Source organism: Aulonocara stuartgranti (assembly GCF_965226115.1).
Source record: "Aulonocara stuartgranti genome assembly, chromosome: 3".
NCBI classification, from domain to species: Eukaryota; Metazoa; Chordata; class Actinopteri; order Cichliformes; family Cichlidae; genus Aulonocara; species Aulonocara stuartgranti.
In genome coordinates, this window is record NC_138941.1 from 49,316,953 (window position 1) to 49,330,487 (window position 13,535).

The 13,535-nt window shown below is 38.9% G+C and overlaps 1 protein-coding gene across 1 annotated transcript; it reads left to right on the forward strand.

The window, feature by feature from the left end:
- Window positions 1-1,347: 1,347 nt before the first annotated feature.
- Window positions 1,348-13,519, forward strand: LOC309698400 (uncharacterized protein; the record flags this gene model as incomplete). The annotated part of the gene is made up of 18 exons (XM_082520833.1): window positions 1,348-1,413; window positions 2,092-2,236; window positions 2,484-2,643; window positions 2,781-2,973; window positions 3,856-3,912; window positions 4,487-4,543; window positions 5,836-5,892; window positions 6,484-6,540; window positions 7,589-7,645; window positions 7,838-7,894; window positions 8,474-8,530; window positions 9,540-9,596; window positions 10,171-10,227; window positions 11,256-11,312; window positions 11,505-11,561; window positions 12,152-12,208; window positions 13,295-13,351; window positions 13,514-13,519. The coding sequence occupies exons 2-18, from the start codon at window positions 2,116-2,118 to the stop codon at window positions 13,517-13,519; spliced, it is 1,221 nt and encodes a 406-aa protein (XP_082376959.1). The 5' UTR covers window positions 1,348-1,413; window positions 2,092-2,115.
- Window positions 13,520-13,535: the final 16 nt, after the last annotated feature.

Sequence of the window (13,535 nt, forward strand, 5' to 3'; positions counted from 1 at the left end):
CATGTTCAAAGGTGAACTCTTTTGATATCATTGTACACAGCATTTTTTGGAGTGATTTGTTCTCCACATCACCCTCAAAAACACTATGCAAAAAGAAAAGTTTGTACATTAAGACACTATGGAGGGGGCTGTCTTACACCATAAGGTAGTGGTAGACTTTATTTAATTGTAGGAAAAATGAATGGAGAAGTCTACCTGGACAGTTGTTCAAAAGAATCTGAAGAAAAGACAAGTGTGGATTTTCAGGCAAGACAATAATTCCAATCACAGAGGATAGAAAACGTTCAATTGGATTGAGAGAAATAAACCAATTATGAGCCCTCTGGTAACCTGATTTGTTTTGTATTCCCAAAGCGAGAGCTGTGTTTGCATTCTTGACACAAAGCTGAAGTTGTTCCCAGAGAAGGTTAAACTCTGCCTGGGCTGACCTTTGTCACTGATTCTGTTGGTGGTTTTCATGGATTAAATGGTGTCTGGTTTGTGAACCTTGGGGTCTCATCTTTGGCAAATGACATGGTACTTCAGGCTTCTTAAGGCCATGACCTTCAGTGTGTACTAGAGTGGTTTGCAGCTGAGTGTGAAGCAGCTGTGATTAGAGTTAGCTCCTCTAGGTCTATGGTACTGTGCAGAGCTCTGTCATCTGAGGGGTGCTTGAAAGAGAGACACTGCTCCACCACATCAAAATGACCAGCATGCCTACTGGGTGCCTCCCTGAGCATATTCCACTGACTGGGATCTCTCTGGGGAAGATCTAGAGCTTGTTGGAGAGACTAAGATAAAGTGTTTATTACCTAATTTCAGTCTTTACATATTTTAGACTGTTTTTAAACATAGAAAATAGTGTGAAATAAAATCCAGCAAAACAAAACAAAAATTATAATACTAGAACATTTAAAAGGTAAAAGTGATACTTTTACCTTTTAAAGTGGAATAGTAAGGCAGCTCGTATTTTTCTCATTTGACAATTTTATTCACTGTGTACAAAACCCCAAACATTAGTTCCTCTATACTTTAAAGCAAGGAAACTGAGAAATTTCATTTAGAAATTGATTTAATTTTTGCAGATTAATATATTGTTTTTTTTTAAGTTTTCATAAGATAAACAGTGATTAAAATAATAATTAATTAAATTAATAATTACAATAATACTGAAACGACTGATTGAACATCTTTAAGTGCATAATCATAATCTTGCCATTAGGCTTTGCAAAAAACGTTGGTTTCTCAGATTTTTTTTTTTAGATATGTGGATGGGGCAGGGCCTGCCGGTAGGCGGGCGGGAGGCGCGCGAAAGGGAGAGGCGCGAAGGAGAGGCGCGAAAGAAGAGGCGGGTGGGGGAGGGTCACAATAGCTTTGGATCGCAGTCATGGAGGTAGCCATCTGAGAGCAGCAGCGCATGGAGCAGCTTTAAAGGTATGAAAAGTAGCTTAAGACATTTAGTTTGTTATTGCCATGCCTTTAGGTTTCTGCTGAAAAGGAAATTACACGACAAAAAGAAATGTCAGTATTTTCTGTCTGAATGTAAGAAAGTTATTTCAAGATGAATGTTGATATTGGTTAGCTAGCTAGGTGTACCCTTGATAAAACTCAAATGAGCTAACATTGAAATCAGAGTACGTACTAAAATGTACGGGGGAATGATAACAAGACAATTTTCTCTAGATCGCTGATTTTTGCTGTCTTGTGAACAGCATTCCCGTGGTGACATTTATTTGTTAGCTGTTTTCGAGGTGGCCTCGACACCAGCCTGAGTTCTTTTTTTTTTTTTTTTTTTTCTTGACACCAGCCTGAGTTCGAGTCCTTTGCCCAGTGTCTTCCCCCCTCTCTTTCTGCCCCGCTTTCCTGACATTCTTTACTGAGTCAATCGAATAAAACAGAAAAAAGCCAAGAAAAAGTACAAATGTTAAATTTCAGTGTAATCTTTAATGTAATCATGAGAGTTGATAGTGTGCTTTAGTAATTAACAAATATTTTAAATAATTTATCAAATATTTATATTTTATTATAAGCATTTAAGAAAAGGCATACTGTATTTTAATTTGGAGTTGGTGAACACAGGGAATAATTAGGTATTTAAATCTCTTTTTACAGAAAAGAAATCTTGCATTTGATATTATGATGGAAACATCAGGTAGAAGAAGAAAAAGAGTTAATCCTCAACACGATGCAGAACACTATATTAAACTGAAAACTGACAAGACTGGTCTAACAGAGCAATTCATCAGCCCATGCAAAGGTATAGTGTCATTTGTGCATTTTGATAATTACAGCACGCATAAACAGTAACACTTCGCTCCTGTATGCAAATTAGACATTCAGTACTGATAACCTTGCTCATGTCATTTGCATTTATCAAGCGTTTATGTTATAGTTTTTTAATAGGCTGTGTAAAGAAGAGTAACTTTATTCATAAGTTTTAAAATGTCTTACAATTGGTGGAAACATTTTTTTTTAAACTAGAGCAATATTTTCTTCTTTTAAAGGTCGTGGTGTAATTGCCTCGCAGTTTTTCAAACAGGGGGAATTTGTTCTTGAGTACCGTGGAGAACTTTGCAAAGCAGATCCTTATCTTGAAAAAAACAAGTTCAATGATACGGTGGAAGTATTCTTATTTGATTTCAAATGGAAAGGAACCTCTTGGTGGTAAGACAATATTTCATGTTACAGTGTATTTTGGATCTATGCTATACTTAATACACTACTACAAATATCTATTATTTATGTAACATGCCACACAGTATGTTGATTTACTCCACTGTTGATACTTTTTTTTCTTCAAGCATTGATGCTTCTGTTGAAGACAAGTCATTAGGAAGGCTTGTGAATGATGACCACCGAAGGCCTAGCTGTAAGATGAAAACAGTTGAAGTTGAAGGAAGGCCACATCTTTGCCTGTTTGCCTTACGTGACATTGACCCAGGAGAAGAAATAACTTATGACTACGGGAAAGCCGACTGGCCTTGGCGCAAGATGGTAAACTATTGCATTGCACTATTGCTGCACATGATGTCAAATAAGTCTAACTATATTTGATTTTGGCCCAAAGATATCACATAAACTACTGTTAAAACAGCTTAGATTTTAAACCTCTTCAAGTTTTTCTTAAACCTCTTCAGAACATGGTGTTGTTATTTTTGAGTTGAAATACAAAGTATGTTTTGTATTTCGATAAGATAATAGTATTTAATATCAGTGAATATACTGGTATGGTGGGGTGTGGTCTGTGGGGCCGCTGCATTGGCTCATCACGCTGTCCTTGCATTAAAGCCTGTACTGGGTCCTTACTGACTTGTTGTTGTCATTTTGTACAGGACACCACTGAAGAGCTGCTTCTGTGTTTGTTTATTGAGACGACAACCAGAAATAAAAATGTTGAGGGGTGGGGAGTAGGGCTCTAGCCACCTTGTCGGTCTTTTTATTTCTGGTTGTTGTCTCAACACACACAGCTTTTCAGGAGTGTCCTGCACATAATATGTTCTCATCACTCTGGACATGAGCCTTGTGTTTGCTCTGAGCAGTGAGGGGGAGGGGCAGTCGTTACACTCCCAGTGGCACATCAACAGAGCTGGAGGGAGAGAGAGAGAGATCCTTCTTATTGGATTCAAGTGCACATTTGAGTTCTGTGAGAATAGTTTGCAGCCTTGTCTTACTAGTCATTTCTACACAGACGCCATGAAATGCACAGACGCGGGCACGCACAACACGAAGCACATGGTCAATTTAGGGGAGGCTTAGGTTAAAGCAGAGTGTATTTGTGTTAGAAACGTCCCCAAAAGTTACAAGTGTGAGACCTAATGATGACTGTTGTTGGTGATGTTTTTGTAGTTGTAAGTGAAGTCATGTCTCTGTTTTCAGGATAAGTCTACCTATGAGATCAGCAACCAAACCGGTGATCTTGAACTCTGCATTCAGGTAAGTGTTATGTTCTCATCAGTATCTAATGAGTGGCCTTAGTTCAGTTTGCCATTTACTGTCCTCACTTAGGTTAAAGCAGAGTGTATTTGTGTTAGAACCGTCCCCAAAAGTTATAAGTGTGAGGCCTAATGATGACTGTAGTTGGTGATGTTTTTGTTGTTGTTGTTGTTAGTATAGGTGGGTTTTAATAATCGATTCATTGATTAAAATCGATTCAGGTTTGGATAATGTGATATCGATTCATTAAAATCCGGAATCGATTTTTCTTTTTTTATATAAATGTATTTTGCCCAAAATCCTTCTCCTTCTTATTGGATTCAAGTGCACATTTGAGTTCTGTGAGAACAGTTTGCAGCCTTGTCTTACTAGTCATTTCTACACAGACGCCATGAAATGCACAGACGCGGGCACGCACAACACGAAGCACATGGTCAATTTAGGGGAGGCTTAGGTTAAAGCAGAGTGTATTTGTGTTAGAAACGTCCCCAAAAGTTACAAGTGTGAGACCTAATGATGACTGTTGTTGGTGATGTTTTTGTAGTTGTAAGTGAAGTCATGTCTCTGTTTTTAGGATAAGTCTACTCTAGAGATCAGCAACCAAACCGGTGATCTTGAACTCTGCATTCAGGTAAGTGTTATGTTCTCATCAGTATCTAATGAGTATCTAATGAGTGGCCTTAGTTCAGTTTGCCATTTACTGTCCTCACTTAGGTTAAAGCAGAGTGTATTTGATCCCCTCTATGGTGTGGTGTATAGTAAAGGAGATTCACATGTGTACTACCTCCAGTTACCCTTGTACCATTTTGGGCCCCATTGACTTCCATTATAATCACATATTTTCCATATACTGTAATCCTGACATGTGATAAGGCTTTTCTCGTGGATACCTAATGGATCTAAGCCTCTGCCTTCAAAATAAAGGAAAAATAGGTTTTGGATCAAATGAGCACAATATTAGGCACAGCACCACCATAGACACTCAGTGGTTTTGAATGCAGGACATGGTTATCTTACCTTGCAAAATACATGGTAACAAAACGGCTAATCACCATAAAATAGTCTTGATGTAGTGGAACTGATATAAGAGAGTGGTGTGAATGTGATTGAGAATATATATATATATATATATATATATATATATATATATATATATATATAATATACTGTGTGTGTGTGTGTCGGTGGCAAACAAAACGGCCCGTAGAGCCGCCTCCTTGAAGTGAACAACGGCAGCCTGCCCCGTGTTTTTTTTTCCTTTCTCTAAATCTCTCTAAATGTTTTTTTTTTTTTTTTTGCTTCACTCTGGACATGAGGCTTGTGTTTGCTCTGAGCAGTGAGGGGGAGGGGCAGTCGTTACACTCCCAGTGGCACATCAACAGAGCTGGAGGGAGAGAGAGAGAGATCCTTCTTATTGGATTCAAGTGCACATTTGAGTTCTGTGAGAATAGTTTGCAGCCTTGTCTTACTAGTCATTTCTACACAGACGCCATGAAATGCACAGACGCGGGCACGCACAACACGAAGCACATGGTCAATTTAGGGGAGGCTTAGGTTAAAGCAGAGTGTATTTGTGTTAGAAACGTCCCCAAAAGTTACAAGTGTGAGACCTAATGATGACTGTAGTTGGTGATGTTTTTGTAGTTGTAAGCTAAGTCATGTCTCTGTTTTTAGGATAAGTCTACTCTAGAGATCAGCAACCAAACCGGTGATCTTGAAAACTGCATTCAGGTAAGTGTTATGTTCTCATCAGTATCTAATGAGTGGCCTTAGTTCAGTTTGCCATTTACTGTCCTCACTTAGGTTAAAGCAGAGTGTATTTGTGTTAGAACCGTCCCCAAAAGTTACAAGTGTGAGACCTAATGATGACCGTAGTTGGTGATGTTTTTGTAGTTGTAAGTGAAGTCATGTCTCTGTTTTCAGGATAAGTCTACCTATGAGATCAGCAACCAAACCGGTGATCTTGAACACTGCATTCAGGTAAGTGTTATGTTCTCATCAGTATCTAATGAGTATCTAATGAGTGGCCTTAGTTCAGTTTGCCATTTACTGTCCTCACTTAGGTTAAAGCAGAGTGTATTTGTGTTAGAACCGTCCCCAAAAGTTATAAGTGTGAGGCCTAATGATGACTGTAGTTGGTGATGTTTTTGTTGTTGTTGTTGTTAGTATAGGTGGGTTTTAATAATCGATTCATTGATTAAAATCGATTCAGGTTTGGATAATGTGATATCGATTCATTAAAATCCGGAATCGATTATTATTATTATTTTTTTATATAAATGTATTTTGCCCAAAATCCTTCTCCTTCTTATTGGATTCAAGTGCACATTTGAGTTCTGTGAGAACAGTTTGCAGCCTTGTCTTACTAGTCATTTCTACACAGACGCCATGAAATGCACAGACGCGGGCACGCACAACACGAAGCACATGGTCAATTTAGGGGAGGCTTAGGTTAAAGCAGAGTGTATTTGTGTTACAAACGTCCCCAAAAGTTACAAGTGTGAGACCTAATGATGACCGTAGTTGGTGATGTTTTTGTAGTTGTAAGTGAAGTCATGTCTCTGTTTTTAGGATAAGTCTACTCTAGAGATCAGCAACCAAACCGGTGATCTTGAACTCTGCATTCAGGTAAGTGTTATGTTCTCATCAGTATCTAATGAGTATCTAATGAGTGGCCTTAGTTCAGTTTGCCATTTACTGTCCTCACTTAGGTTAAAGCAGAGTGTATTTGATCCCCTCTATGGTGTGGTGTATAGTAAAGGAGATTCACATGTGTACTACCTCCAGTTACCCTTGTACCATTTTGGGCCCCATTGACTTCCATTATAATCACATATTTTCCATATACTGTAATCCTGACATGTGATAAGGCTTTTCTCGTGGATACCTAATGGATCTAAGCCTCTGCCTTCAAAATAAAGGAAAAATAGGTTTTGGGTCAAATGAGCACAATATTAGGCACAGCACCACCATAGACACTCAGTGGTTTTGAATGCAGGACATGGTTATCTTACCTTGCAAAATACATGGTAACAAAACGGCTAATCACCATAAAATAGTCTTGATGTAGTGGAACTGATATAAGAGAGTGGTGTGAATGTGATTGAGAATATATATATATATATATATATATATATATATATATATATATATATATATATATATACTGTGTGTGTGTGTGTCGGTGGCAAACAAAACGGCCCGTAGAGCCGCCTCCTTGAAGTGAACAACGGCAGCCTGCCCCGTGTTTTTTTTTTCCTTTCTCTAAATCTCTCTAAATGTTTTTTTTTTTTTTTTTTGCTTCACTCTGGACATGAGGCTTGTGTTTGCTCTGAGCAGTGAGGGGGAGGGGCAGTCGTTACACTCCCAGTGGCACATCAACAGAGCTGGAGGGAGAGAGAGAGAGATCCTTCTTATTGGATTCAAGTGCACATTTGAGTTCTGTGAGAATAGTTTGCAGCCTTGTCTTACTAGTCATTTCTACACAGACGCCATGAAATGCACAGACGCGGGCACGCACAACACGAAGCACATGGTCAATTTAGGGGAGGCTTAGGTTAAAGCAGAGTGTATTTGTGTTAGAAACGTCCCCAAAAGTTACAAGTGTGAGACCTAATGATGACTGTTGTTGGTGATGTTTTTGTAGTTGTAAGTGAAGTCATGTCTCTGTTTTTAGGATAAGTCTACTCTAGAGATCAGCAACCAAACCGGTGATCTTGAACTCTGCATTCAGGTAAGTGTTATGTTCTCATCAGTATCTAATGAGTGGCCTTAGTTCAGTTTGCCATTTACTGTCCTCACTTAGGTTAAAGCAGAGTGTATTTGTGTTAGAACCGTCCCCAAAAGTTACAAGTGTGAGACCTAATGATGACCGTAGTTGGTGATGTTTTTGTAGTTGTAAGTGAAGTCATGTCTCTGTTTTCAGGATAAGTCTACCTATGAGATCAGCAACCAAACCGGTGATCTTGAACACTGCATTCAGGTAAGTGTTATGTTCTCATCAGTATCTAATGAGTATCTAATGAGTGGGCTTAGTTCAGTTTGCCATTTACTGTCCTCACTTAGGTTAAAGCAGAGTGTATTTGTGTTAGAACCGTCCCCAAAAGTTATAAGTGTGAGGCCTAATGATGACTGTAGTTGGTGATGTTTTTGTAGTTGTTAGTATAGGTGGGTTTTAATAATCGATTCATTGATTAAAATCGATTCAGGTTTGGATAATGTGATATCGATTCATTAAAATCCGGAATCGATTTTTCTTTTTTTATATAAATGTATTTTGCCCAAAATCCTTCTCCTTCTTATTGGATTCAAGTGCACATTTGAGTTCTGTGAGAACAGTTTGCAGCCTTGTCTTACTAGTCATTTCTACACAGACGCCATGAAATGCACAGACGCGGGCACGCACAACACGAAGCACATGGTCAATTTAGGGGAGGCTTAGGTTAAAGCAGAGTGTATTTGTGTTAGAAACGTCCCCAAAAGTTACAAGTGTGAGACCTAATGATGACTGTTGTTGGTGATGTTTTTGTAGTTGTAAGTGAAGTCATGTCTCTGTTTTTAGGATAAGTCTACTCTAGAGATCAGCAACCAAACCGGTGATCTTGAACACTGCATTCAGGTAAGTGTTATGTTCTCATCAGTATCTAATGAGTATCTAATGAGTGGCCTTAGTTCAGTTTGCCATTTACTGTCCTCACTTAGGTTAAAGCAGAGTGTATTTGATCCCCTCTATGGTGTGGTGTATAGTAAAGGAGATTCACATGTGTACTACCTCCAGTTACCCTTGTACCATTTTGGGCCCCATTGACTTCCATTATAATCACATATTTTCCATATACTGTAATCCTGACATGTGATAAGGCTTTTCTCGTGGATACCTAATGGATCTAAGCCTCTGCCTTCAAAATAAAGGAAAAATAGGTTTTGGATCAAATGAGCACAATATTAGGCACAGCACCACCATAGACACTCAGTGGTTTTGAATGCAGGACATGGTTATCTTACCTTGCAAAATACATGGTAACAAAACGGCTAATCACCATAAAATAGTCTTGATGTAGTGGAACTGATATAAGAGAGTGGTGTGAATGTGATTGAGAATATATATATATATATATACTGTGTGTGTATGTGTCGGTGGCAAACAAAACGGCCCGTAGAGCCGCCTCCTTGAAGTGAACAACGGCAGCCTGCCCCGTGTTTTTTTTTCCTTTCTCTAAATCTCTCTAAATGTTTTTTTTTTTTTTTTTTGCTTCACTCTGGACATGAGGCTTGTGTTTGCTCTGAGCAGTGAGGGGGAGGGGCAGTCGTTACACTCCCAGTGGCACATCAACAGAGCTGGAGGGAGAGAGAGAGAGATCCTTCTTATTGGATTCAAGTGCACATTTGAGTTCTGTGAGAATAGTTTGCAGCCTTGTCTTACTAGTCATTTCTACACAGACGCCATGAAATGCACAGACGCGGGCACGCACAACACGAAGCACATGGTCAATTTAGGGGAGGCTTAGGTTAAAGCAGAGTGTATTTGTGTTAGAAACGTCCCCAAAAGTTACAAGTGTGAGACCTAATGATGACTGTTGTTGGTGATGTTTTTGTAGTTGTAAGTGAAGTCATGTCTCTGTTTTTAGGATAAGTCTACTCTAGAGATCAGCAACCAAACCGGTGATCTTGAACTCTGCATTCAGGTAAGTGTTATGTTCTCATCAGTATCTAATGAGTGGCCTTAGTTCAGTTTGCCATTTACTGTCCTCACTTAGGTTAAAGCAGAGTGTATTTGTGTTAGAACCGTCCCCAAAAGTTATAAGTGTGAGGCCTAATGATGACTGTAGTTGGTGATGTTTTTGTTGTTGTTGTTGTTAGTATAGGTGGGTTTTAATAATCGATTCATTGATTAAAATCGATTCAGGTTTGGATAATGTGATATCGATTCATTAAAATCCGGAATCGATTTTTCTTTTTTTATATAAATGTATTTTGCCCAAAATCCTTCTCCTTCTTATTGGATTCAAGTGCACATTTGAGTTCTGTGAGAACAGTTTGCAGCCTTGTCTTACTAGTCATTTCTACACAGACGCCATGAAATGCACAGACGCGGGCACGCACAACACGAAGCACATGGTCAATTTAGGGGAGGCTTAGGTTAAAGCAGAGTGTATTTGTGTTAGAAACGTCCCCAAAAGTTACAAGTGTGAGACCTAATGATGACTGTTGTTGGTGATGTTTTTGTAGTTGTAAGTGAAGTCATGTCTCTGTTTTTAGGATAAGTCTACTCTAGAGATCAGCAACCAAACCGGTGATCTTGAACTCTGCATTCAGGTAAGTGTTATGTTCTCATCAGTATCTAATGAGTATCTAATGAGTGGCCTTAGTTCAGTTTGCCATTTACTGTCCTCACTTAGGTTAAAGCAGAGTGTATTTGATCCCCTCTATGGTGTGGTGTATAGTAAAGGAGATTCACATGTGTACTACCTCCAGTTACCCTTGTACCATTTTGGGCCCCATTGACTTCCATTATAATCACATATTTTCCATATACTGTAATCCTGACATGTGATAAGGCTTTTCTCGTGGATACCTAATGGATCTAAGCCTCTGCCTTCAAAATAAAGGAAAAATAGGTTTTGGATCAAATGAGCACAATATTAGGCACAGCACCACCATAGACACTCAGTGGTTTTGAATGCAGGACATGGTTATCTTACCTTGCAAAATACATGGTAACAAAACGGCTAATCACCATAAAATAGTCTTGATGTAGTGGAACTGATATAAGAGAGTGGTGTGAATGTGATTGAGAATATATATATATATATATATATATATATATATGTGTGTGTGTGTGTGTGTGTGTCGGTGGCAAACAAAACGGCCCGTAGAGCCGCCTCCTTGAAGTGAACAACGGCAGCCTGCCCCGTGTTTTTTTTTTTTTCCTTTCTCTAAATCTCTAAATGTTTTTTTTTTTTTTTTGCTTCACTCTGGACATGAGGCTTGTGTTTGCTCTGAGCAGTGAGGGGGAGGGGCAGTCGTTACACTCCCAGTGGCACATCAACAGAGCTGGAGGGAGAGAGAGAGAGATCCTTCTTATTGGATTCAAGTGCACATTTGAGTTCTGTGAGAATAGTTTGCAGCCTTGTCTTACTAGTCATTTCTACACAGACGCCATGAAATGCACAGACGCGGGCACGCACAACACGAAGCACATGGTCAATTTAGGGGAGGCTTAGGTTAAAGCAGAGTGTATTTGTGTTAGAAACGTCCCCAAAAGTTACAAGTGTGAGACCTAATGATGACTGTAGTTGGTGATGTTTTTGTAGTTGTAAGCTAAGTCATGTCTCTGTTTTTAGGATAAGTCTACTCTAGAGATCAGCAACCAAACCGGTGATCTTGAAAACTGCATTCAGGTAAGTGTTATGTTCTCATCAGTATCTAATGAGTGGCCTTAGTTCAGTTTGCCATTTACTGTCCTCACTTAGGTTAAAGCAGAGTGTATTTGTGTTAGAACCGTCCCCAAAAGTTACAAGTGTGAGACCTAATGATGACCGTAGTTGGTGATGTTTTTGTAGTTGTAAGTGAAGTCATGTCTCTGTTTTCAGGATAAGTCTACCTATGAGATCAGCAACCAAACCGGTGATCTTGAACACTGCATTCAGGTAAGTGTTATGTTCTCATCAGTATCTAATGAGTATCTAATGAGTGGCCTTAGTTCAGTTTGCCATTTACTGTCCTCACTTAGGTTAAAGCAGAGTGTATTTGTGTTAGAACCGTCCCCAAAAGTTATAAGTGTGAGGCCTAATGATGACTGTAGTTGGTGATGTTTTTGTTGTTGTTGTTGTTAGTATAGGTGGGTTTTAATAATCGATTCATTGATTAAAATCGATTCAGGTTTGGATAATGTGATATCGATTCATTAAAATCCGGAATCGATTATTATTATTATTTTTTATATAAATGTATTTTGCCCAAAATCCTTCTCCTTCTTATTGGATTCAAGTGCACATTTGAGTTCTGTGAGAACAGTTTGCAGCCTTGTCTTACTAGTCATTTCTACACAGACGCCATGAAATGCACAGACGCGGGCACGCACAACACGAAGCACATGGTCAATTTAGGGGAGGCTTAGGTTAAAGCAGAGTGTATTTGTGTTAGAAACGTCCCCAAAAGTTACAAGTGTGAGACCTAATGATGACTGTTGTTGGTGATGTTTTTGTAGTTGTAAGTGAAGTCATGTCTCTGTTTTTAGGATAAGTCTACTCTAGAGATCAGCAACCAAACCGGTGATCTTGAACTCTGCATTCAGGTAAGTGTTATGTTCTCATCAGTATCTAATGAGTATCTAATGAGTGGCCTTAGTTCAGTTTGCCATTTACTGTCCTCACTTAGGTTAAAGCAGAGTGTATTTGATCCCCTCTATGGTGTGGTGTATAGTAAAGGAGATTCACATGTGTACTACCTCCAGTTACCCTTGTACCATTTTGGGCCCCATTGACTTCCATTATAATCACATATTTTCCATATACTGTAATCCTGACATGTGATAAGGCTTTTCTCGTGGATACCTAATGGATCTAAGCCTCTGCCTTCAAAATAAAGGAAAAATAGGTTTTGGATCAAATGAGCACAATATTAGGCACAGCACCACCATAGACACTCAGTGGTTTTGAATGCAGGACATGGTTATCTTACCTTGCAAAATACATGGTAACAAAACGGCTAATCACCATAAAATAGTCTTGATGTAGTGGAACTGATATAAGAGAGTGGTGTGAATGTGATTGAGAATATATATATATATATATATATATATATATATATATATATATATATATACATATATATATATATATATATATATATATATATATATATATATATACTGTGTGTGTGTGTGTCGGTGGCAAACAAAACGGCCCGTAGAGCCGCCTCCTTGAAGTGAACAACGGCAGCCTGCCCCGTGTTTTTTTTTTTCCTTTCTCTAAATCTCTCTAAATGTTTTTTTTTTTTTTTTTGCTTCACTCTGGACATGAGGCTTGTGTTTGCTCTGAGCAGTGAGGGGGAGGGGCAGTCGTTACACTCCCAGTGGCACATCAACAGAGCTGGAGGGAGAGAGAGAGAGATCCTTCTTATTGGATTCAAGTGCACATTTGAGTTCTGTGAGAATAGTTTGCAGCCTTGTCTTACTAGTCATTTCTACACAGACGCCATGAAATGCACAGACGCGGGCACGCACAACACGAAGCACATGGTCAATTTAGGGGAGGCTTAGGTTAAAGCAGAGTGTATTTGTGTTAGAAACGTCCCCAAAAGTTACAAGTGTGAGACCTAATGATGACTGTAGTTGGTGATGTTTTTGTAGTTGTAAGCTAAGTCATGTCTCTGTTTTTAGGATAAGTCTACTCTAGAGATCAGCAACCAAACCGGTGATCTTGAAAACTGCATTCAGGTAAGTGTTATGTTCTCATCAGTATCTAATGAGTGGCCTTAGTTCAGTTTGCCATTTACTGTCCTCACTTAGGTTAAAGCAGAGTGTATTTGTGTTAGAACCGTCCCCAAAAGTTACAAGTGTGAGACCTAATGATGACCGTAGTTGGTGATGTTTTTGTAGTTGTAAGTGAAGTCATGTCTCT